Raw genomic sequence first — 25,830 nt, 5'->3', positions numbered from 1 at the left:
ACTATATTCCGAAGACGATAATTTCCAAAATAATTTTCTAATATCTAGCAAACAAAAGACCTTGAAGCACTCCGAAACACTGAAACCAGTGATATGTCAATAAAACATTCCTTTTACTCCATGATATTTATCAAGGAAAATACAGTTGCGATAAGCAACTTATCACTCTATAAATCACACTTCTCAATACGCTCAATTTGTGAAAATTACTACAAAGCAACAACCTTCTTAATCGTGCTAAAGCATTTAGGTGATAGAAACCGTAATCCACCCTCAAAACTGCTATGATAACTTTGAACAGGAAGGAGTAAATGTGCTATTAAGGAAATGGACAGGTTTAGAGATCGATAACAATGTCCTGATCCTTAATTCCAGATTACGATCACATCCAAATTATCTCTTTAATCTTATCCTTTTTAGTATTTATAATATATTTTACTTAACTCACAAACTGTCAATTCTGTATAGAATATAAATTAAAAAATATGATGCAAAATAATTCATATTTGCATTATTTAATTTACTTTCTGCACTTTTTTTTTCATTTTTAAAATATTTTATAATACTGAAAATCACAAAATTGTCTCTGAGCAGTGCATGTATTGAAAATTTCATCAATTGTTGAATTGTGTACACAAAATTTTCACTGTTTTATTATCTGATTTGACAGGGAAAAGTGGACCGATCACTTTCAGATTGCTTGCGTATCGTCCCTGTCTTTGCGACACAAAACCTACAGAAATGCTTTAAATGATCATCGAGTAGTCATCGAAACTTTTCTTATATTGTAAGCATTGTAAATAAGTTAAATAAGTAAATGCAATGAAGTAAGAATTGTTTAAGAAGCTTCAAATCAAATTATCAGCTTTCCTCATGCCAGTTTTCTCTGCATAGTAGGATTAAATAGTAAATATTTATAATGGTGGAAAAATTATGGAGAAAATTATGCGAAAGATCAAAATTTTGATATCATTAAGTTTATAATTTTTGTATTCAGATAGAAATTCATCAAGCCTGTGGCACTTCCAGAAGTCAAAAAATTGCGAGATGAAATACTGAAAATTGCAATAGACAATACTTTAAAATTATAAATTCCACTTCCTTCTAATCGAAAGACATTGTTTTTTACTACGGTTGTCGCGAATTCTTCTTTTAAATCTGCTGATCCTAAAAAGAAAAAAAAAATTTGAAAACCCACCCGTTTTTATTTTTTAATTAGTACATAATTTAGGTACTTATATTTTACTATTTCAATTAAATTTTAATTCAGTATTTGACATCACAATATTTTCTTTTCTAATTCAACAGAATTTTTCTTCTAATACATTTCTTGAACCGATTCTCTTTTTCTGTATAGCGTATTGTTGGTACCTAAATATTCGTGTCCTTCTTGATCAATTACTAATACACAAGGAGCAGTGAATCCAATATGTACCGGATTCCACTCTTTAGAACCGATCTTTGCCGCTTCATTATATGGTTGCCAGCTGTAATCGAAACCAGCCACAGATGGAGGTATCTGCACCAAAAGTTGTAACGAACCAATAGCGCTACTCAGGAATGGCATTTTTCTACTGAAATTTTATTATTTTAAGAAATAATTATGAAAAGTGAAAAAGCGGAAAAAGTTGTTTAAAAAAAAAAAAAAAAAACAAAGAACTGTGAAGAACTGATTGCTATCAGAGAGATAATATGCTGTTACACACCGAAAACTGAATATTGGAATAATTTAGTCAGTTAGTACAGTAGCAAAATAACTAGAAATTTTCTCGCATAGTTAGTGAATAGCACAATAATTAATGATAAACTAATAAAAATTAATGAAAACGAAGAAATGATAAGAAGGAAGAAAGGATAATGAGATTTTTCGATGTGAATATAAATTAGATGAAAGATTTAAAAGACACGAACGAAATGAAAAATGATTTATCAGATAAGTGATTTGAAATGAAAATCCTGGGAAATCGATTCATTGATAAAATATTGTGATAAGTAAAAGTTAATGTCCAAATCAAATCAATGTCATTTATTATCAGCTTGTTGCTAACCTTACAAATGCAGCAGCAATTTTGCCATTTGCGTCATTCCACGCTCGACCCATTACTGCATGGCCAAAATGATACCATAAGGCAACATATTGTTCCTGTGGGCCATTTAATGTATTCAGTGGACGATCCAATGCTTTGATTAAACTCCTTAAAATTTACTCGGGACAATGAAAATTGGCAGCAAGATTTAAGAGAGAAGTGAAAAAATAAATACTTCGTTTTAGGAAATGTATCACCGATTCGGTAGTCAGCCCATTCGTTCACCATTAGTAAATGATCCGATGATTGCGCCTCCTGCAGAGCAACTAATCTGAGATTAAATTTAAGATTCACTTGAAATTTCACAAATTTGAGAAAAGTTCTCCTGATTTTTAGTAAAAATTCCAAAATTTTAAGAATTGCGCAAAATTCCCACCTTTTCAAGGGCTTCTATTTTCATGCACTGTTCACAGCAGCAATGAGGTGGCCTATCGCGAAGATTTCTTACAAGAATAAGGCAATCGTAAAGTTCAGATTCTGCTAGTGAAGTAATTTGCTAAAATCAGAAAAGAATTTCAATTCAAACCGGAAATTCTTTGTCTGTGAAGATGTGATGGCTATTTGAATTTATTGAAGCACAAACCCCAGCACATACAAATGTAGCAGTCTTTTTCTCAATGTTTAACGTTCCTAAAGCTTTTTGTGGCCAGAAAATCACTCCGTTAGAAGTACTGCAACGTAACGGTATGCGAAATTCATCATTAGAATGTTGTAGCCACCTGGCAAATTTTATCCATTCATAGAAGAAACCTTTGGTCTTATGATTCCCATCGTATGTTAATATCTAAATTTTTATGATGGAAGGTCTTTTGTTATTATTTTTTAAGAAGAAAGACTGCACTATCCTTCATAATATAATTAAATGATTAATGTAAATTTATGAGTGGCATTAGCGGCACAATATAATCATATAATTAAAAGACAGGATGAGTGTGAATAGAAATCAAAAATTCGGAAGCATATTAATCGGAAGTATATTAATATTAATTTGTGTTGTTAATATTGATTAGCTCATAGCATTTTAACTGTCTGATACACTGTCTATTGAATATATGATCTATGATATGTTTTCTTATATGAATTCACTTAATTAGATACCCGAATTTTATCATTAATATCTGATCCGTTCACCTTTATTCCTTCACAAGCGAATTCACACTAAAAATATTCCTGATAAGCAGTGTGTAATGTAAATGATAAAGAAGAGGAATGACATAGTTATAATATTATTCAGAATAAATATTAAGAATTAGAATAGAACTTTAGTTTCTATTGCTGATAACTTATCGACAAATCCGGAACAATTTATTTGGTATTAAAACGTTTACGTAATTTGCAAAATATAAAAACAAATTATAAAACAAGCCAAAAATCACCATATCTTTTTGAACATAAAGAATTTGGGTAGTCGGAAAATTTGGATTACAAATATATAATTCGTCAACAGTTTTGAAATTTTTGAAATAAGACCTAAGTCTTTTATTCAAGAAAAAAGATTAAAAAATTGATATGAAAAAGGACGTTTACTTGTACTACGCCACTTTCATTCCATGCGCTACCAAAATACGCCAATCCTTCTCGATCATAACGTGCAACATACATATTGTTCTGATCTGGTACTTGTACTGGATTACTTATTAGTGCTGCACCAATTATTTGCTCTTCCCAACTGTCTTCTGCCGCTTCCTTCTAAATTTATATGAATTATTCAATTATTAAATTTGTAAATGTAATCTTAACTTGTCCTGCAGTATCTGATAAATGTACAGTACTCTTCTGATCATGAAGCTTAACCAGTTCTCCTTCCACCTCACTTCTTCACAAATTTATAAACACTGCGACTCATATATTTAACTTCAACGTTTTTATAAATTCATTTATTCTTATCTTTGGCATTAAGGATTTTGTAAGATATGCAAAATGCATGTTACTTAAAATTTTTAGAATTAATTCAACATATTTCGCGAAGCCGTATGAAATTTATCTATTACAGATCAATATACTCTGTATTCACTTCATTACCCGTATTTATCGAAGGTAATTTAGATATTTTCAATGAAAAAATAATTTTCTTTTTAACAAGTTAGTGAGATGTTTATCATATAATTCTAAAATATTGAAAATAAAACATTATAAAATTAATTTTACAATAAGGAATTATATCCAATTTTCATCACATCGGAGAATTCTTTCATGCTCAAAACGATGTATTATTCTGTTACAATCATCATTTCGATTAGACTATAAGTATTTGGATTTTTTAAAGTGAGCTACAATACGTTTGGTTTGATAGAAGAAACTGCAATTAAATATGTACACTAAGATTATCTATGCTTTGTTATCATCAAATTTTGTTAACCGATTGTCAGATTCACTCCAGTGAAACACTTTTAAATGCATGATAGAATCGTGAAAAATAAAGGAAGTATTTGAAAATAATGATCGGATAAAAAGTTGCTATAAGCAAAACATAAAAGCGATAAAAAAAAGTTTATCATGAACGAATTATTAAAAAGTTGAATCACATAGCGTGACCACTCTTTCCAGAACTTAATTACCTACCCTTCAATAAACCTTCAATAAAAAGCATTAAGTGTTTTGGTATTTTGCACATTTTAAGAATATTATAAATTAAATAACGAATTAACTGTGATGACTGTATGAAAAATACATATTTTTATTTGTTTTATTTGTTTACCTAGTATTTCAAATCTAAAACTTGATAAACAATTTTTCAATTATTTTTATATGAAAGCTTTTTTTGCAGGATGATACTACAATTTTCAGTTTACATCGCAGGAGGACTTGTAGTTTTTGCGCTCAACATGTTATATTTTGCTGCAATCGTTCGAACAAAGATAAATCGTGAAAGATACGGCCTCACAGGAATGGAGGTGTGATGTTTTTTCAATAACTTTTCATTCTATGTTTCATATCCTTGGCCTATCACTTATAACTTAACTTATCTATATTGTTGGCTCGCCATCTATGAGACAACTTATATTGATACACAAGAAGAAACAGCGATTTTTGTTCTCAACGTTCCCTATAATTGAATGCTTTCTAAAATAAAGCAAAATGCTACTACAGTTTCTCATCATTCTCACAAAACTTATTATTTGCAGTTTTTCGCGGATGGTTTAATGGCATTTGCGATTGCGTTAGCTGGTATGGTACGCATTGTTCAGATTTTATTAGAAAATCAAAATAGTACAGTTTCAAGAATATTTTGCGTGGTTGTACCATATAATGCTATTCTGGCTTGGTTAGTAGATTTTCCAAAACTTCTGCTTCAAGTTTATTTGAATTTTAACGATAAAATAACTTCAAAGCCATGATTATTTCTGAAGAGCACAGTAAAATCAGGAAAGTAAAAATTATGAAAAAAAAAAAACATGTGAATAATTTAGGCACACTATCGAAGCTTGTTTACGCAAGAAAACATACAAATTTTTTAAAAATAACTATGTTCTTGGTAAAAAAAAGCACTTTGATCCAAGCATATAGCAATTGAAATATGAAGCTTGTAAGAATATATCAGTAAGGAATAATTAATGTTAGAATATATCAGTAAGGAATAATTAATGTTAGAATATATCAGTAAGGAATAATTAATGTTAGAATATATCAGTAAGGAATAATTAATGTTAGAATATATCAGTAAGGAATAATTAATGTTAGAATATATCAGTAAGGAATAATTAATGTTAGAATATATCAGTAAGGAATAATTAATGTTAGAATATATCAGTAAGGAATAAGTAAGGAATAATCATCTTTACTGATGGATACAGTAAGAGGGAAATTGAACTTGCACTATGCTCGATTTGGTTGATTTTACTGTTCAAATCTTCATTTACTTGCAGTACGGGTCAAATCTCTCATCGGTAACTCTTAAGTAACTCTTCAATGAACTCATTCATACTTCACTTCCAGCAACAGTGACCTCATGATGTTTTCACTGCCACACTAGAAATTGTAACAATGATCACTGCTTTAGCCATCATGACCCCTTCTAATACCATTTTCTTCTTCTTTCTTCCTTCCATCCATCAATTTCTAGCCTTTTTAATCTTTATTTACTTCGTTTAAACTTTGTCTCATCCTTCTTTTTCTCCTTTTGTCGCTAAACTAATGCACAAACACAGAATTACCATTTGCGCTACGTACAAGAAACATTTGATTCCCGGCTATGGCAATAGACTTGCAGATGTAAGTCTTAATGACACTGCTTATTGCTTTTGTTAGAGCTTTTGTTACTTTTTTATTCTGATGATAATTGGCCAAAAAATTTAGGACAGAGCCGATGACCGCTATATCAATGCTTGTAGTTAGTATTGACCGGTTAATTTCAATCGTCAAACCTATTTTGTATTATAAAAAAATGTTGAATATTCAGCATTATTTGGTAAGATTTACTTGTGTCTTTTATGTAAAGAAATGCTAATTGTTGAATTAGTCGCCGAAGAGAAGATGAAAAAGCGACAGAATGACTCATTGGTTACTGATACGACGAATAGTCAGAGATTTCTTGCAAGCAACATGGAATTACTAAAAGCATTTTATAAGCTGAAACATTATCATATTAAACAGTTAAAGTCGGAAAATCGCAACATCAACTCGTAATTTAATTATCACAAATGTCATAAAACTTTCAAATTACTTATAATTTTAAAAATATTGAATTACAGATAGCTGGCAGCAATCTATCAATCCTTTTATTGATATCTGCAAGTGTACTTTGCTCATATCTAAATAATGTCAAAGTGCATTCTTTCTGCTGGTTAGCGCTATGAGACTTCCTAATGTAAATTCTGGAATGAACAAATGAAATTAACTGAGTCATTTACAGATAACATTTAGAATTTCTTGCGAATTTTTCACCGCTTTTTGAATTTATTTTATCTCTTTTACAACTTAAAGTAAGTAATTTCAATTTTACACTTAACTCTGCATGGCCAAGTTTTAAAGTATGCTTATAGGACACCAAATAGCCGATGTCCAATATTCAATCGAATATTCTATGGCACACGCATTAGTGCAGCTACTGGAAGTGTTATACTTTACATTGTCACTTTATTTATGGTGCGACGATATAGCAAAAGGATAAAAGAACAACAGGTTTTTATTTTTAATCTACATATGAGTTAAAATCATTCAAAGGAATTAATTACTTTTCCGACCCGTTACATTCATCTCAAATAGCAATTGCATTATCAATGTGAACGGTAGCTAATTGGTGAACTTAATTGCTGCATTTTCATGAATTTCACAAGAATCGAAATTTTTGATTTTGACAAAGTGTTTGCTTTGAATGTGTCGGTGGAAGTAAATTTGAAGGGCTTTCAACATTTAATGAAGTTTCTGTGTTAAGCAACAAATCATCTTTTTGTATTGTGATCCATTATGAACTACAATTCGTAATTTTCCAATTTGCTATTTTCAGAATTCCGAATCAGTTAAGATAAACAAGCGTCAATTAAACTTTACAAAAACCGTAGGTTTGTCGTGTTTTGCGACTGCTGGCCTATATGTTTTGCCTATGATTATCGCATTCTACGAAACAAGCAAGGACAAAATACCAAATATTACTTTCGTAATTGTTATTGTAATAACAATTTTAAATTCTTTCTCCAAAACAATTATTGTTGGCTACCGCTCACATGATATCCGAGATGCCGTCATTGATATAATGCCAGGTGTATTTCGTAAGTAAGTAAATTTGAAATGAATGTACAACTTGCTCGAATTCAAGAAAATCTCCTTTTGATTTATAGGTCTTATTTATTTATTTGTTATTTTTTTAAATCTACTGAATGATTAACCGGAAAGCTTGAATCATAGTAGGAAGTCAATCTAGAGAGCTGTTCTATTATGAGACAATTTAGATTTGGAATACATAAAATGCAAACTATGAATGTCGTTAAATTCAAAGCAGGACACGCTACTACTGCAATTGTTCAGACTGCTGCTAAAACCGTCAAATGTAGCTGTTAAATTAAGTTGTTGACAGTAATTGACCAAGATGCTTTGAAAAGGCTTTTTGAAATTTTCTTGAAGTTATGATATTCGTTGTGATTTATTCTGTCATAATTTTAAATGAAGCAATAGTCCCTCTATAATTCAGAAGTTCAAAGGTTATTAAGTGTGAATAGTTTTCAAGATACTATGGAAACTTTGGGCCAAAAAGTATTAGTAATAGCAAATACTTCGTATTGCACACAAAATCATTTATTGAAAAAAGCATTTGCTTTCTTTGGCATTGTTAGTTCAATTTATTCTACAAAAGGACTACCACCTTACATTACAAATAGGAGAAGTATAGATGTGTTGAATTGTTGTTTCATTTAAATAACTCAACATTTTGCTTTATATATAGAAAATGATGAACGTTTCAACAATTTTGTTGAATAAGTATTCAGGATATGATTGCCGTATTCGAGAACGATTACAGTAGTCTGTATTAACTCATAAAAGTTATGTCTCTCACAAAACTCATTGACTCATAAAACTTTAAAAAAGCTAATAAATGATAAGGAGAATCATTTAATTGTTTGAAATCACTTGTAGTAGATGCAAAACATCTTCATCCATTACATGTTAATTATTTACTTAAAGACAAAAAACGATAATACAGGTAATACAGGTACGGGTTTTTGGAATCTAACTTGATATCTTTCTTTCATGACTCATAATGCATGCAAATCTGTGAAAGCTTGAACAGCAAATGAAAACCTGGCGTATCTCAGTGCTCATTTAAGAACTATCGTCCTATCCTTTGAACTTAACAATGAAAAGGGAACAGCATCAGTAGAGCAAAATAGCTCTATGAACCTGATAGTGTTAATCAAAAAAGTGATAACAAAAGTATCAAATGATGAGGTTGAAGAACTAAGAGCTGAAGTAATCGAATCGAAGTCTAGAAATATTTATGACCTTAAGTAGAACTTCGTCTAATTTTATAATTATTTGCATATGGATTGGAGTAGTTCAGTTATACATACATTAATTAATATTTAAAATGATTTTTGAGCAACCTAATATGAAATTGAAAGAGTGCAGTCTTTTGCATATGTTATAAAATAGAGACGTTGCAGAAAAAGGAAATTACTGTTGTATATCCAGAATTTACTTTTTCAATTTTAGAAATTTTTTCTTAACAAATAAAAAGTTATATTGATGGAAACTTATTGAAGAGTTTGCTTGCATTAGTCTGATTTTGGTTTAAATTAGTACTAGTTAGCTCTCTTATTTCCTTTTTTTATTTTATTTCCTGTTATTGTACAATATTCACCATTAGAGTGACAAGAATGGAAATGATCCCTATTTAGATGAAAGAAAGCGCCTATATTGGAAGGCGCTTATGAACCATAAATGCATGAAAAGCAGCAGCATTTATTTTCTGTGATCATTTATTTGGAACGACATTTTTTTTTTTTTAAATTATTTCTTCTGTTTCAAAATACATGCTTTATTGATTTAATCCATAGTTTTTGGAAAATATTTTGATATCTGGATTTATTATTTGTCGTTTCGTTTTGAGTTCCTACTTTGAAATACGCAAATTTATATAACGGATAACGAACAAAACGATTAAATGGAAATCTTTAAAATAAAAATACATTTAAGGCAAAATTATACATATAAATATTAGTAATAAATTATCTAGTAATAATAGATCAATGGAAAAATTAAAAATCTTCTAATAATGGTGAATTTTATTGTCTTTTCACTGGATAATGCTAGTTACTAGCATACTCCCTGTGCTACTAAACACGTGGAAATATAATCGGCGTAGCTAATACATCAAATAAAAATTCGTGCTTGTTAAATGCGGTATGCGTAGCGGACACAATATTGGTACTGATCACTAGTGGATCTCAAAAAATTCTCATATTTTCTCATGCAATTATCATTCCTTGGTATTTGCTGGATGCGCTTATTGTTTTGCATAGTGATACGTTTTCTATTTCAAATTTGATTGGAAATGTAGAAATTTAAATTTGCAGTACAAACTTTATGATTAGTTGCGAATCTGCTTATCAAAAGTAAAGTTTCAGCTATGTTTCGCTATAATTTATAAGAAAGGAAAGCAGATCACTATTAAATTCGATATTTCAGCAACAGATTATCAATAATTTATAATTTCATTTTTTTTTTTTTTTTTTTTTTTCATTTTTGTGAATGTTAAGAAATTCTCACTTCTTTTTATGTCGTTAGCTTAGATAATTAGCATATCTGTGTAATCAAATATCTTTCAAGCTATTTCTAGTTTAAAAACAAAAAAGATTAATTAATAACATGCTATTTAAAATACAAAGAAAAAAAATCATTGAGGTTTATTGTAAAATGTTACTTTTAAGAGTATTTCTTTTTTTACAGTAAACTTCTTAACTTGCAACTTGCTAGCTATTTCGCTTATGTGAAATATATCATGTGAACATGGCTGAACATCATATTAGCAATAGATGTCACTGGATTCCTCAACTGTTATTATAGATTTCCTCTAAATTTTGAAAACTTCAATATTTGTTCGTTAAAGACATAGACAACTTGAAAATATAAATAATTTCAAATTTATTCAATGCATCGTAAATATAGTTTAGGACATTAAAAAAAGGATCAGGAAATGGAAGCATTATTAACGAAAAGCAAGAATGATATAGAAAAGTATACATGTTCTAATGATTTCTTCTAATACAATCAAGAGAAATTTTTGAACACTGTTAAAAAAATGTATGAAATTCATAGGCATGCTATAGTTATATCTAGGCAAAGATTAATTATCCATAGCGATTAACTAGCTAATAATTAAAATAACTTGGTTAGTTCCATAGAATTCGGTTTTTTTGTTTAATTTTTAAGTTTTTGGTTACAATAAAGTTTCAAATGCAAGAAAAAGTGACCTGTGCATAATGCTAATGCGCAAAATGCATTTTCCGGGAGCCAAACCCAAATTTATATTTAAGAGAAAGAAGACGGTTTTAATTTAACAGATTAATTCGATTCATTATCTTATTGTATAAACGTTAATTTTAACACCATTGATCATTGCTTAATGCAAAAAAGAAAATCGAAAAAACGAATTCTTCTTTGTTCTTAAAAAGTAATATGAATTTTGGTTTGTATAACTTCTATTAAGTTTTTCACAACAAAATGAAAAATTCTCACTTGAGAATAGTCGAGAATTAATAAACTTGACAAAAATGTCTTTTTTCCCCACACTCAGGTCTTTCTCTGGATTTTTCGATATTACCACCGTAATAATTTTGAAAAAAGGATGAAATGAAGAAGTGATTTTATTTACATCTTTGAAATTACTTCTGATTACATTGCGATACTTGAATGATATTTAGTGAAGTGATGTTTTCATTCATATGAAAGATAAAGAAAGGAGAGAGAATGAGCGATATGCTTTCGCATGAAAATGTGTAATAATCGTAGTGATAACCATGTGAAGTGATAATGAAAGAGGTGAGAGATGATTGGTTCTATTTACATTCTTGGAATTATTTTCGATTACACTCTAAACTATAAAGCATTGAATTACACATCCATCACTTCATCCATCTCTTAGCTATCTTCTCTCCTAAATCTTTCCACTTATCCATTTGAACAGCCCTACTATAAGCCATCAAACAGATCCGTTATTGGACATTTCGATGCTTAGCTTTATTTTTAATTAATTTTCTTTTACTATCATTTCTTCTTTTTAGAATTCCATCACAGCAGTGATAAATTTGGGAGCATATTGAGAATTAACAATACATTTGATAACATTACCTTTTCGATCATTTCTCATTTCCGCATTTTTAGCAATAAATTTTTATTAGTCAATCAAAAGTAATTTCAACTTTCTTCAAGCTTCATTCTTTTGGCAAGTTTAATTTTATGAGGACTGATTAAAATTATTGATAAACTTAGGATTATTTTAAAAGCTATAGCAAACATATTGATCTGCTACTGGATCAATTTCAAAAGGAAGAAAAAATATTAAAAAAGATTAGGAAACTTATTTTTAACTAATGCTTCTAGTTATATGGAATAATTAGTAAAAAACATTTCTTAAATGTAAAATCTCAGTGGATCAATTGACTGTGATCATAAGATTTGCTTTTAAGATTTTTGTTATTCTGTTTCAAAAAGCATACGATACGAATCGGATTGGAATGTTACCCTTGTTATTCTGCACTTAATCTTGAGAGACTGAAATCCTTTGCTTGTTTACTTCCTCAATTCCACATAGTTGAAAACAATTCTGATTGAAAGGACGGAAATTTGTTTTATAGAAAAGATTTTTTTCAGCTATCATTTTTAAGCATTTATCGTTGTTGACTTTGCGCTCTGTTTTTCTCTTTTTGTTATTGGCGATATGTATATAAAGCATACTAGCAGGTAATGTAAGATATCCTGAATGACATTATACTTTTCTGAAATGAAATTGATTGTGTATTGTTCTCAAAAATTATCAATCACAATGTAACGGAATTTCCGAATAACAATATGAAATTAAATTTTACATTTCTTAATGTTACCATTGTTAGGAAGAAATACGAAGTTGCTGAAGTTTAAAATAAAATTCTTTTAGGAAATGTTGGCCGATTCTCCAATAGATTTTTTTTCAGCGCAACTTTTTGGCACATATTTAACATAATGCTTCAAAATTGCTACCATATGTAATTTAGCAAGCAAACAGCTTTTAATTCTGATAGCTCACTAGCAACAAATTTAATAGCGCTTATTTATCCTCTGTTCATTTTAAAGTCTTCCTTTTTCGTGGATGGGTAATTTAACTTTTTTCCATTCTTCAAACATTCATCCAAACATCATTATAAGGAAAAAAAAATGCGACGTTCTTCTCATTTAAGATTTATCGATGTTTTAGAAATTCCTTAAATATTGAAAATTTACATCTACATGCATTATTTTATTGAATACAGATTTGTTATTTTGGAACGTTAAGATATCTAATTTCTCCAAAACCCTTTCCAACCTGAAAATCATGTTTCGTTATTGCTGATGCGTAATTTCTAAAAGCTATAATTTATAAGAAGCCAAGCACAATACACTTTCTATGGAAATAATATCCAAAATCATATCTCAAAGTCATATTTTACCCAAGACTATAAAAATCTTATTTAGCCTAAGATCATAACATCATCATATTTGGCCTAGGATCATTGAGCTATCACTTGAAGGTTGTATTCAATATATAATACTTATCGATTAAGATAACAGAACTAAACGTGATCTCGTTTCTTTTACACGTACTTTTTGAATTTACTTTGTCTAAAATATGTGAATTATAACTTTGCATCTTTTTCCATATTTTGAGAAAGATATTTCGAAAACATTTCACTTATTCATTCCCTTATTCATCCTTTCACTTTTCAATCAATCATTATATCATCGAGTAATATTTTCTTGAATATTCAATAAATTATGCTCCAATAAACTTTGAGATCAAAAGCTTTTGTAGTTTTTAGAAAAATAAAACATAATGAAATAAATGTTTTCAGTATTGTCACTGTAATTATACTGTCAACTTATTTTTACTTTTTGATTCATTGTTTTGCCAATATACCTCTGGATAAATTTTAACTTTGGCTTATTCCTTATTCATACTGTAAAACAAAATTGCTACAAACTTAGGATTCAATTGAAAACAAATAAATACAGTGTTTCTTTTTCTTCACTGTGACTTCCTGTTGCTTTATGTCATCTGATTTAATCAGTTTGATCACTTTAAAATAATACTTATGTTTAATCTATTACCCACTATTTAAATTATTAGTTAGCAGTTACTGAATTCATATTTGAAAAAGAAAATTTGATAAAGAATCTGGAAAACAAAATGCTTCAAACAAGTTTTAAAATCTGAACTTCCCAATTATCCGACCATTCTTTGAAAAGAAAAAAAGATTTTTTCTGCAATACTTTGTGATTTTCACCTTTAATTTTCTAAAAACCTTCAAGAATTATTTTGCAAACATCAATCAAATTATCTTATTGCAGTACCAACTAGTAGCACCGGAATTAAGCGATAGATTACCTTGTGTTTCATTGTCAATTAGCATCATATTGTCATCACAAATCTTCCTTCGATCTACATAATTTTGAAAAATCGGCAAAGATTTAAAAGACAAAATTGTCCTTACCTCTTAAGAGCTATGAATTAATTACACTGGAAATTTGTGAAAGGGGATGGTTTTAAAACATTTGCAAATGAAATTTGTTTAAGTAAAAGAAAGCGATGGATGTGATGTGAAAGGATAAGAAATGGATAATAAAAAATAATTTCTCGCCTCAAATCTCTCCTAAATCTTCTTTTTCCTGAATTTATATTTATTATTATAAGTAATTTAAAGCAAATAAAAGTTTTAAGTAAATAAAGATTCACACTCATGACTTTTCTTTTTTTATAGGAAGTAAAAAAATACTTTATTAGCATTCTAAAATTTGGATTAATATTTAAAAAGGCGGCATGGCTTTTAGAAAGATTTACAATAATTATCAAAATTTCTCATCGTCATTTCAGTGTTTAATTTATTTGAAATTTTTTCTTAACACTTTTTTGCGTGGGAACTTTTGAAAGAAAGAAATGCAACTTGACGATTAAATTTTAATTTATATGTTTCTTTTATTTTAATACATTTTCAGCATACGATCATAAACAAAGAAAACTATTTAATTATTGGTAATTAACGCATCGTTGTGAATTGGTATCTATCTGAAAAGAAATGTAGAATTTTGCAAAATTAAAATGAAATTTATTCAATTTGTAAAGATTTTCAATTTTAGTTACATCCTCAACTGGAAATTGAAGGTGGGATGTATCCCTCTTCAAAAATCAAGAAGAGAGCGCTGTGAAGTTATTTTAAACTAGAAGAAACATTAGCACTTCTTAGTAAATTTAGAGAGAGAGAGAGAGAGAAAGAGGGAGACGAAGGAGCAGACAAAGGAATTTCTTCGGATTTTTTCCATCTCTTCTTTCAATTCCTTGTGTTCCTTATATTAGCCATGCTAACAACCGTTCAAAGCAAGAATGACAACTTATTGTTAGTTAGTCGTAACTACTGCTAAGTAATCTTAACACAAATTTTCATCTTTCCTTTTGATATCACAAAGCTTTCCTCATATGCTTAATCAAATATATCAAAAAGATAAAGTTCAAAACCAAAAGGGATAAGTGTTAGCCATGTTTATTGTCACAAACCCATTATTGCAACTTTTTATTGAATATTTTTCCTATGTTTCCAAATTTCTCAATGGATCAATCTTAGAGTCATCAGGCAAATAACTGAATTTCTCATTTCCATTGAGGTGCTTAATTTCTTTTTCAAAAATTGTCCTGTTTATTTTGTATTAATTTGATTCGATCATAACTATAATTTAAAAAAATTATAACTGCAGCATTAACAATAATAGATCAATAAATATTTAGGATAACCTAAGATTTTGCTTTCAAATTTTCCTCGTTATGATAAGAATGTGTGCGTCATCTGTTATTAATATCAGTTATCATTATTATCACTATTGTTATGCTCGTTTTATCATGCTGGCTGTCTTAAGTGCAACACTGTTTTGCAACATTGTCGAGTCGTCACTACGCCTGGAAACAGTTGTTTATGAATAGGAAAATGAGATTGCATTTGTCTTCGTTTCACCTTCCGACCATTTCATCGAAAACATTTTTTCACTTTCTTCTGTCTCTTCGATTTTTAGCTTTTTTGCTAGAAACAAATGTAAGAAACTTAAATGTTATGACAGTAAATTAGTAAGAACGAAATGGTGAGTATTTCACCAAGAAGCAATTAAGAATTAAATGCCCGATGAAGAAAATTATGCCTTATGGATTAAAATTTGATTGAAAGCTCAAATTAGCTGTTGCACGATATTTATGATAATGAAACGTAGTGTTTATCGATATGATTATTAGTTGTTTGGTTTACTTCTTTCGATTATGCATTGTTCTATTTATCTCTGTGTAAAATTTGATCTTTTTCAAAACCTAAAAATAGAGAAAAATATAAAATATGAAGTTTCAGAATAACAGTGATAATTCAGATTGGTTAAAAATTTGAAATGATAAAAATTCTGCAAGTATGAGTTAAATTTGAAAAGTCTATATCACTATAAACATCTGAAGTCGATAAACTCCGAATTACTTCAATACTAGAAAAATGATAAATCCGAATGAAATGGAATATAAAATGAACTTTTGCAACTAGCACTTACTTCTGAAAGTTAATTCTCTCCCATTTGTGATCGTTTTTTTTTTTTTTTTTTTTTTTTTACATATGTCTTTGATATATGTAAAGAAAATATCATATTCTTCCTTATACCGACAGCGCAAACACTGAACGGGATTTTCTTCTAAGAGAATTATTTCTCTTGCATTTATAAAATGATAACTTATGAAAACATGTATTCCAGCTGGGCTTTCTAGCCTAATCTGGCCAAATAATATATTTCTTCCTGCAGAAAATAGCTGGAATGATAATGCAAAAAGAAATATAATGCATAACAAATAAATTATTCGGAATTGAGTGATTTGTGTATTGTAAAAAACGTTTTTGGGAATGTTTTATGGAATGCAAAGAGAAAGGTAAAGTTTGTTCAATTGAATGAACTTTTTCAGAGATGGCGCTAAGTGCAGCACGTCAACAATCATCTAGCTTGATGCAATTCAATGAGGATATTATCAAGCAGGTACAATGCCGCTTCTCTTACATTTCCAAATACTTATCCAGCATCATAATTGATCTTTTATCACAGTGAAGCACTTCATGGCATTCTTCAAAAGGCTTATTAAATTTTCATTGCTCTAAAATAAGTTATTGATTTCGGTTACTTGTTTTTATAGCAACGAAGATTTAAATCTTAATTTTTACGTTGTCCACTTTTTAAATTAAATTTTGAGTAAATTTTTAGAGTAAAAATTTTAAATTTTGAGTTAATAGAGAGTTTTACTTCAAAAGTGGCAATTTATTCAAAAAGAAAAAAGAAAAAGAAATTCTAGCTAACAACTGAAGAAATTGATGAATTCCGCGAAGCTTTTATGATGTTTGATAAGGACGGCAATGGAACGATTTCTACCAAAGAATTGGGTATTGCAATGCGATCATTAGGACAAAATCCAACCGAGCAAGTATGTGAAATCTTTGCTTATGGAAGTCGTATGAACACGAAAAAGATGTAGAAAATTAGGTCTTAAATTGTTTTGCTTGTTGGTTATGCATTAATTTTTTCCTAGCATAAGATTAAATTCTATTTAATTTGCTTTTAAGAATCAACCTATTTTTAAGAATGAAGTGCTCGAAATGCCATTTCATATTTCGATCTCACATTACTTGATGCAAACCGATTTAATTTTCAGATACTAATTGACAGGAAGATTAGAAATGAATTGAGAAGAACGGTGATGAGTGTTACAAGAAATGAACAGCAGATAGTCTTATAGTTCAAATTAAACATCTTGTCCAATTGTGTTATAGGAAATAATGGAAATGATCAATGAGGTAGACATTGACGGTAATGGACAAATCGAATTTACTGAATTCTGTGTAATGATGAAAAGAATGATGAAAGAAACAGATTCTGAAATGATTCGTGAAGCATTTCGTGTCTTTGATAAAGACGGAAATGGTGTTATTACTGCTCAAGAATTCCGGTATTTTATGGTAAGTTGAGCAGATCTTTATATTATGTATTTTAAGATAATTAGTAGTATAATTATTTATAATTATAAAAAGTAAAATTTGCAGGATTTCTAGATTACTTTCTATGATTTGTAAAACAATAAAAGAAACATTTTTTCCATCTAAAATTTGAAAAGAATTCGTTTTATTTGAAACACATTGATTTATTAGGATAATTGATCGATATATCTTGACCTCATTGCTTGCACCATAAAATTTCATTCATTTGATCTTACTACACAATTCAAAATCACAAGATTGACCTGAATTAATTGCTCTTTGTTGTCCTAATAATTCCGATAATCTCATTTATAAACTAAGAAAAAACATGAAAGCATATTCTTGAAATAATTTCAGGTTCATATGGGTATGCAATTCAGTGAAGATGAAGTCGATGAAATGATTCGAGAAGTAGATGTAGATGGTAAAACTTTTTTCAGGAATTTCAATAAGTTTATAGTAAATTTTCAAAATTTCATTTCTTAATTTTAAAAATTTTTTCTAGCAATTAATATTGCACCTTTTTCCTTAACCCAGTTGCATAGCTGTTTTGCAGGAGATGGTGACATTGATTATGAGGAATTTGTAAGAATGATGACTGATCGATAACAATGATATTAGAGTGATGGCAATATTCTACTACCATTCATTCTTTCATTTCCAGAAATCTTTTCTGAGACTAAATAACGACAAACGATAAAATTATCGTCATTTATTGATCTCGCCCTCACTCTGCTACACTTTTTTTTTTTTCAACTTTATTCCATGGTTGTACAAGAAGCATGGATTAAATCTCTTCCATAATTTTTTCAAAAGTTAAAATAAATCTATATAAGAAGACCTAGTTGACTGATGGATAAAAGCAGAAGAGGAGTCTGTTCTGTTGTCTACCAATTAGAATGCATACATATAATTTTTGAATAGCATTGGAAATTCATTGTGAATGAAAATTCTAAGAATTGAAATTTGCATTGAGTGAACTTTTGCATTTACTTATGATAGTTAATGGTTCGAAATTAGCGCGCATTTAAGAAAAGTTCCTCTAAGTACCACAAGTATTTCAGTATTTCTTACACTTTAGGACCGATCGTGTGTCGCACACTAACATCATCATGGTATAACTTTTAATAAGCAAAATAACTAAATTTGTAAAAGTAGTCCTTTGAAAAATTGTAAATATAGCTTAAGACTAGAATATAGAAGTGATTAGACCAGGTTTACCAGATATTTTAACTCTTCACGGCTGTTTAATTTTCATAATATACATTACAATTTGCAAATTTAGCTTTGCACAAATTGAGCATTCCATTATTAAACTTTTTTCTTGTAGTTTCATTTATTTTTCCCGTAAAAATGTGTATGAATAGAAACCGCTTGTATTAATGAACCTATAGCTAATTAACACAAAGTTTCAAACATTAGCAATCAGCTGAAGACTTTCTCATTATCTCATAATTATGCCGTGTAATAGCTTATCTATTAGCTGTATTCCAAAATGCTGATCATTTCTCTGAATATTATCAACTCGAATTATTTTGCAAAGAAGTTAAATCTCTCCCGAACCAGTATGATTTCCATTTTCATATTGATTTTCGTACAATATGCATATATATGTTACGTAAATTCATTCGTTGCATATTTTACATTCGCGGTATTTTACAATTAACGAAGTTTTGATTTGCATTTGGCAATTTTCTTCAGCTTTAAACAAAATTTTTAACCTATTGTGCTTTCTTAAGATAACTTCAAATTTATACCGATCCTTTTCATAAATTCTGAAGTAATTGTGCAAATCTTTAAAGATCCTTATGTGTTTTTGCATTTTCCAATAATATTTTTGAATATTATTGGAAATGAAATTCGCGCAAAATCTAAAATAAAGAAACAATTACATGGCAGTTGAATGATTTATGTAAACTTAAATGCTATTTGGGATTACCATAAAATGTCTCTCATCCGTAATTCTTGAATTCTTTCTAGGCCTCGCTGGATTCCTCTTAAAATTTTTCCAGATCCGTTCCGGGAAAAATATCGCAATTTGTTTTAAAATATGTCAGCTAATAACAAAATTGATAAAGATATCTGATTCCTGAAATTAAAAATGAAAATGTTAAGACACTGAAGTCATTGAAATATTTTTGATATCTCTGTCCAAATTTTTTCAGTAATTTCTGTTACTTTAAAATTCAAATGAAACGCTCGTGACGTCAAATCGATATTGTATATGAAATTTTAGATGAAACAAATTATCCGCAAAGAATTATTAAACACCATTGGCAATTAATAGTGTTCAAATTTATTGAAAAAACAGTTACTCATAAATTTAAAATTATTTTTAAGATTTTCAGTCATTATTATTGTGCAATCCTTAATGAAACAAAGAGAAAGTGTGTTTTAAAGGACAGTACAAATTTGCATATCAAACATAGATGCAGCATGTAAATTTCTTAATTAACAATATGCACAGTGCTGTAATACTAAATTTTTATAATTCAAATTTTTAGATTTGATAAGCAATATGATAATGATGTTTACTAATCATTTATAAAAGAATAATTATTAAACGCTTAAAATTATTGTTATCCGTCATATTAATTTATGTAAGCAGATATAATTACGCAATGAGTTTTGATGTTGACAATCTCATTGATCGCCTTCTGTCAGTTGGATTAAGCGGTGGTGTCGCACTTACCAAATGCGTTCCTGAACAAGAAATTAGTTTGTTTTCAGTTGCAAAAATCCATCATTTTAAAAATTAGTACAATCAGAAATTAACGATAAAAATTAAAATTACCAAAAAATTAAGTATAGAATTTCGAAAAAATTCTTTGTTTGAAAATAGCAATAATGTTGGCCAATAAAAGGTTATCGCTACTCGTCCTAAATAACTCTGCACATAATTATTTTATGAATGTATTTAACTTATACACAATTAAAACAACTTGTTCCTTCGCTAATAACTTTTTTCTTACTTGGTTCCACTCTGATCCTGGAAATTTGATATATCTAAAGGTTGTCTTATTTTTTTGGACATGAAAATACATCAATCTAAGGTGCACTTCTTTTAGTATCATTACTTGGTACCGCCCGACAAATCTTTCTTTCTCAACCACCTTTGATCGAAATCGAACCACCTGTTAAAGTAATTTTGCTTCTTGACAAATTATAACTGATTATTTTGATAATCATAAAGGCTTAAATATAATATAAGTTGTAGGCTAGTAAAGCAAGCATTCATTTCACTACCACGTACCGTTTCATAAATTTGCCAATAAAAAATTTGTTTTTACAATATTTGCATATAAATGCACGCTATTGTTTTATTTTGCAACTTTTTCATCTCATTTCTTTCTTACAAAATTTGTATGATTCAGATTTTTTTTTTCAGTAGAATAATTCAAATATTTTTCGAGGTATGTGGAGATTTACACGGACAATATGCTGACTTACTTCGTCTGTACAATCGTTGTGGCTTTCCACCTGATGCTAATTATATTTTTCTCGGTGATTATGTTGACAGGTGACAATCATGTCTTGAATTAATGTATTCATCATTTATTATGAGTTTACCTGAATATGTTAACAAAACATGAAGACGGCTTAGAATGCGCCATCTATTAAGTCCTGACTATTAGATCAATGAAAGAACATCATTTGAGCTTCTTCTGGAAAATTTTAAGCTATCATATTACCTACCTCGTGTTATCCTGAATAATTATTTAATCTTTTGAGATTTTCTTAATCTTTTCATCTCATAAAATAGAAATTTTCAAAATCCAAAATGATATGTGAGCATTGGATTTTTATCAGAATTAAATGCACAACAACTAAGATCAATAGAAAAACGAAATAAATTGCAGGGGTAAACAAAGCTTAGAAACGATCTGCTTGCAATTCTGCTATAAAACTAAATATCCGGAAAATTTTTTCTTGTTGCGTGGAAATCATGAATGCGCTGCAATTAATCGCGCTTATGGATTTTATGATGAATGCAATCGACGTTACAGCATACGCTTATGGCAAATGTTTCAGGTGCTCTAATTAATCAGTAAATAATTATTAGCAAAATCTCTGCTAGTGGCTCATCTAAAATTAATTTGTAATTTTAGGATGTTTTCAATTGTTTACCATTTTGCGGTTTGATAGCAGGGAAAATATTTTGCATGCATGGTGGTTTGTCACCAAAGCTGAACAACTGGGATCAGGTTGATTAACTGTTATCATTTAACGACACTTCAAATTTACCAAATGTTTTTGTCTAGCAAATATGACCAATATAATTAATATTCAACTCTAAGGCTTTTTTCTGATCCTGGAAAACAACTTTTTAAAGATTTTTTTTTTCTTTTTGAAGTCATGATCATTTTACAGTTACTGCACATTGAAAGGCCCATAGATCCACCAAATCCTTCAATTCATATCGATTTGCTTTGGGCAGATCCTGATAAATGGGTCCGTGGCTGGCAGCAGAATACACGTGGCGTATCTTACGTTTTTGGGGCTGACGTAGTGAATGCATTCTGTCAGGACATGAATATTGATCTCGTCGCTAGGTTTCATTCAATTTTAATTTATAAATCATAAGTTGAGAATACATAAAGCATGGATTTATCACTCATTTGAAAATGGTTCAAAATTAAACATAATTTCAAATTAACGATCATTTAGAAAAAATGATGCATGTCTGTGATGTAAAAATTGGATAAAGAATGCAGACTAAGCTGCTTTAAAATAAGCTAATTGACTAACGATCTCATATTCAGTAATATAAAGTATTGTGCCAAAAAAGGCATTCAGCTATAATTCGAAATGATTAAGCTAGCAAAATTCCGATTGGCTAAAATTCGAGTAGAAATATATATTACTAATGCGCAGCACTTTAACTTCAATTTTCATAAGTTTTGATTTCTGAATCCCAATTTCTGTATAATTTATTTCGACATTTTGAATATTCTTTTTACTAAATAATGATGGTAATGAAGAAATTATGAAAACCATTCATTTCAAATGAAAATCACTCATTTCAAAGTGTAAGTTGTCATAATTAATTCGAAGAGAGTGAAAAAATAATTTGCATAATTTAGCTCTTTCGATACTTAGAAAAATTCTTTAGAGCACATCAGGTGGTTCAAGATGGCTACGAATTTTTTGCAAATCGTAAATTGGTGACTATCTTTTCCGCTCCGCATTACTGCGGTGAATTTGACAATGCTGCAGCGATAATGACTGTGGATGATCAATTGCTGTGTTCATTTGATGTACTTCGTTCCACCAGTAATCCAATTCGTGTCTCGCAATCTTAATCGATCTAAATTTCAGTTCATGTTCATTTCAGTTCTGAAAAAAAAATCGTGTGTTTAAATTATTTTTAGTTAATTGCTTGCAGATAGCAAGTGTTCACTGAAAAAGAGTATTTGTTTCACAATAACAAGTAAAATGTTTGCAAAAGACAGTTCAATCGTTTAACATTGAATCGAATCGTTTAATCGAAGCCAAATAAATATGATTTTTTTCTAACTACAATACGCCTATTGCGCTAAGCTAATTCCAATAAGCTCAAATACTGCTAAACTATCCTACTTTTCATTATAAGTAAAATTTTTGAAAATATTGATATATGCGCAATATTACTTTCTTCAATTTCCTATGGCGCATACGTCAGAAACAGATAATTAATCTTTTTTTTTACTTATTAGAAAGTTTTCCTAACAAATAAATCTCGAAAGGTATAGATCGAAAAATTTTGATAAAACCGTATTAATGGTTTGATAAGCAGGATGATATAATTTGCTATGCATTAATACTCAAATTCAAAATTACTATCGATGCAATTTTAAGTCTTCCCTTATCAATTATACGACTGAAGTGTTTTCATTGATAAAGTTGAGAAGAAAATGAATACAACTCAACAAATATCTTCATTGGTATATGAAAAATTAAAATGATGAAGAAATTAAATAATCTAAGTTATTGTTATGAAATTTTGGAAGTAAAAAAAGTTCGATTAAAAGTGCTGCAGTTTCAGGAACCTGCTTTTAAATCTTTGTTAGATTTTTCTTTTTTAAACTTAACTTTTAGGAACCTGACTTTGTTATATTTACAGACTTTTAACCATTGCTAATGTTATAGATATACTTATTTTTCTATTTCACAAAGTCTCTTTTCTGCTGAGAGTTTTGGGATCATTATTTTAATAAATTTTCAACAAATGGCTGTTGTTGAGTTAGTGCTTATTTACTAATAAAAAGCACTGAAAAAATTATTAACAATTAATCAAGATAAACTAAATTTATAATTTTGATCAATTAAAATGAATTATTCTCCACAGTTCAACTATTTTCACGACATGTATACTTGTAAGTATTACGCACTTGAATGTTGGTATTGAAAGCTGTTGAAAAAAATTAAAATTTATTCATTTCTTAACGAATTACGCAAGTATGTTTCTCTTTTAAATTTATTTATTAACCCATATATTTGATTTCTACTTTAACTTATCACATTGCTACAAATACCTGATTTTAAGATTTCTATTATTTTATTCTCCAGTGCTTTCAGATTTTATGGAATAAATTCTGTAATTCTTTTGTGCAGTATTTATATCTGAATCACTGGTTATATCTGAATTCTCATAAAATTTGTTTCAGTACTTTTCCGGTCTATTCAAAAAAAGAATTTTATAAATTTTTTGCAGATTAACTCTTTTTCAAAACACGAGAAAAAGTGTGGAAACATTCAAGAATGACGAAAATTAGAGTTGCTTTACAGCGAGTCCGAAGAAAAGATGAGAAGAATATAATTCTAACAAAATTTTGTCGGAGCCATTGCTGAGAGTTAATGTAATATTCCAGAATATCCAGGGAAAAGCATTTCAATTTTCTTTCGGAATAAAAAGAGACAAAAGAAATAGTTGTCGTTGTTGAAATCTATTCCGATCTGATTCTTTCTCCTGCTTTATTTGTAGATTCTTCGCAAATGACAGAAATTCCATGAAGATTTTATGGAGTTTATTAATAATTTTCAGTGAAAAAGTAAATTACATTTGATTTATTGACCTTTTTTGGAATGCAAACATTTCAGCTTGCTTTCACAATTTGTTTTACCGCTTGAAGACTTCCAAATCACTTGCCAGGCCTGAAGCCATCAGCGCGTCCTATTGCAATATTTTTTTTTACCATCACATCCAAGATAGGTAGTGGTAATGGTTCATACTGAAAATGAAATTTAAATAAATAAGGAAATTTAAAAATATTTTTTGTATTTCGTCTAATAAAATTTGTGAACACAGATAAAAGAAAGTTTTGTTTATTATTGCTAATTATAATATGATAGCAGCTGTCGGTATTTCGAAAATATCGAGCAAAAAAACTTTCCGACTATTTTTAAGAACAAATTTTAGCGACTAATAGGATTCATAAAGGGTTATTTTATCAAAATCTTATTTGTATTGTACCTCTGAATTCCTTCTGCATACGTTAACTACCGCTATTATAAAATGTCAATAAAATCAAAATAAATGATAAACAAATTGAAGATATTTTAAAATTAAATTTGATAACGGAAATCGAAACAGAAGGTATACTTCACAAAGTTAATTGATAAAAATGTAATATAATATCCAGAATTTTATTTTATAATCCACATAACAAAAATAAAATTTTTAGAAAAAAACCAACCATTGATAATTTTGGCTGATCAAAATCAAGCGAATTCAAGTAATTAGCAAACGGTTCATAGTTCGTTTCATGAAAAATTGGTAGCCCTTGAGCAAATTTTATAAATGTTGCTAATAATAGCACCAATGTATAAGATACATCTACCATAGTCTTCACTCAAGCTTGTGATTATCTATAAAAGTTTAGAAATTAAAACGATTTTCTAAGGATAAGTTTTGATGCACAGTTCCGATAATGATAACATGCCACTATTACTGTTCTAAAAGAAATGAATGAATGGAGTCGTAAGACATACTTCAATATGATATTGACAAAAATGCAGTGATGTTTTCAATTACGTCTTTTTTTTATTTGAAAAAGAGACAT

General features: G+C 29.0%; 6 protein-coding genes across 7 annotated transcripts; 4 read left to right on the top strand and 2 right to left on the bottom strand.

The window, feature by feature from the left end:
* Window positions 1-691: 691 nt before the first annotated feature.
* Window positions 692-3,871, bottom strand: Bm9973 (Uncharacterized protein; the record flags this gene model as incomplete). Its single annotated transcript, XM_043081812.1, has 10 exons — window positions 692-733; window positions 1,079-1,167; window positions 1,372-1,574; window positions 2,049-2,195; window positions 2,263-2,342; window positions 2,464-2,583; window positions 2,671-2,871; window positions 3,186-3,245; window positions 3,615-3,776; window positions 3,860-3,871. 10 exons carry the CDS (start codon window positions 3,869-3,871, stop codon window positions 692-694), a joined length of 1,116 nt encoding a protein of 371 aa, XP_042937746.1.
* A 1,041-nt stretch (window positions 3,872-4,912) lies between these two features.
* Bm17763 (Uncharacterized protein) lies at window positions 4,913-5,425 on the top strand (the record flags this gene model as incomplete). The annotated part of the gene is made up of 2 exons (XM_043081811.1): window positions 4,913-4,981; window positions 5,213-5,425. The coding sequence occupies 2 exons, from the start codon at window positions 4,913-4,915 to the stop codon at window positions 5,423-5,425; spliced, it is 282 nt and encodes a 93-aa protein (XP_042937745.1).
* A 968-nt stretch (window positions 5,426-6,393) lies between these two features.
* On the top strand, window positions 6,394-8,084 carry Bm9974 (Uncharacterized protein; the record flags this gene model as incomplete). Its single annotated transcript, XM_043081810.1, has 5 exons — window positions 6,394-6,495; window positions 6,779-6,870; window positions 7,070-7,208; window positions 7,534-7,799; window positions 7,976-8,084. The coding sequence occupies 5 exons, from the start codon at window positions 6,394-6,396 to the stop codon at window positions 8,082-8,084; spliced, it is 708 nt and encodes a 235-aa protein (XP_042937744.1).
* An 8,646-nt stretch (window positions 8,085-16,730) lies between these two features.
* On the top strand, window positions 16,731-18,397 carry Bm2171 (Uncharacterized protein; the record flags this gene model as incomplete). 2 transcript variants are annotated; one of them, XM_001901863.1, is made up of 5 exons in its annotated part: window positions 16,731-16,799; window positions 17,110-17,238; window positions 17,585-17,770; window positions 18,146-18,212; window positions 18,345-18,397. In XM_001901863.1, 5 exons carry the CDS (start codon window positions 16,731-16,733, stop codon window positions 18,395-18,397), a joined length of 504 nt encoding a protein of 167 aa, XP_001901898.1. The 2 variants fall into 2 exon arrangements, with proteins under 2 accessions (XP_001901898.1, XP_042937743.1); XM_043081809.1 differs by lacking the exon at window positions 16,731-16,799 and having other exon boundaries at window positions 17,149-17,238.
* A 2,012-nt stretch (window positions 18,398-20,409) lies between these two features.
* On the top strand, window positions 20,410-23,091 carry Bm9975 (Uncharacterized protein; the record flags this gene model as incomplete). The annotated part of the gene is made up of 7 exons (XM_001901864.1): window positions 20,410-20,506; window positions 20,857-20,930; window positions 21,202-21,308; window positions 21,649-21,820; window positions 21,898-21,993; window positions 22,160-22,341; window positions 22,902-23,091. 7 exons carry the CDS (start codon window positions 20,410-20,412, stop codon window positions 23,089-23,091), a joined length of 918 nt encoding a protein of 305 aa, XP_001901899.1.
* Window positions 23,092-24,909: 1,818 nt separating this feature from the next.
* On the bottom strand, window positions 24,910-25,611 carry Bm9976 (Uncharacterized protein; the record flags this gene model as incomplete). Its single annotated transcript, XM_001901865.2, has 2 exons — window positions 24,910-24,999; window positions 25,465-25,611. 2 exons carry the CDS (start codon window positions 25,609-25,611, stop codon window positions 24,910-24,912), a joined length of 237 nt encoding a protein of 78 aa, XP_001901900.1.
* Between the last annotated feature and the right edge of the window lie 219 nt (window positions 25,612-25,830).

Source organism: Brugia malayi (assembly GCF_000002995.4).
Source record: "Brugia malayi strain FR3 genome assembly, contig: Bm_v4_Chr4_scaffold_001, whole genome shotgun sequence".
NCBI classification, from domain to species: domain Eukaryota; kingdom Metazoa; phylum Nematoda; class Chromadorea; order Rhabditida; family Onchocercidae; genus Brugia; species Brugia malayi.
Note: the sequence above shows the minus strand (reverse complement) of the source record. Positions and strands in the feature narration are given on the sequence as shown.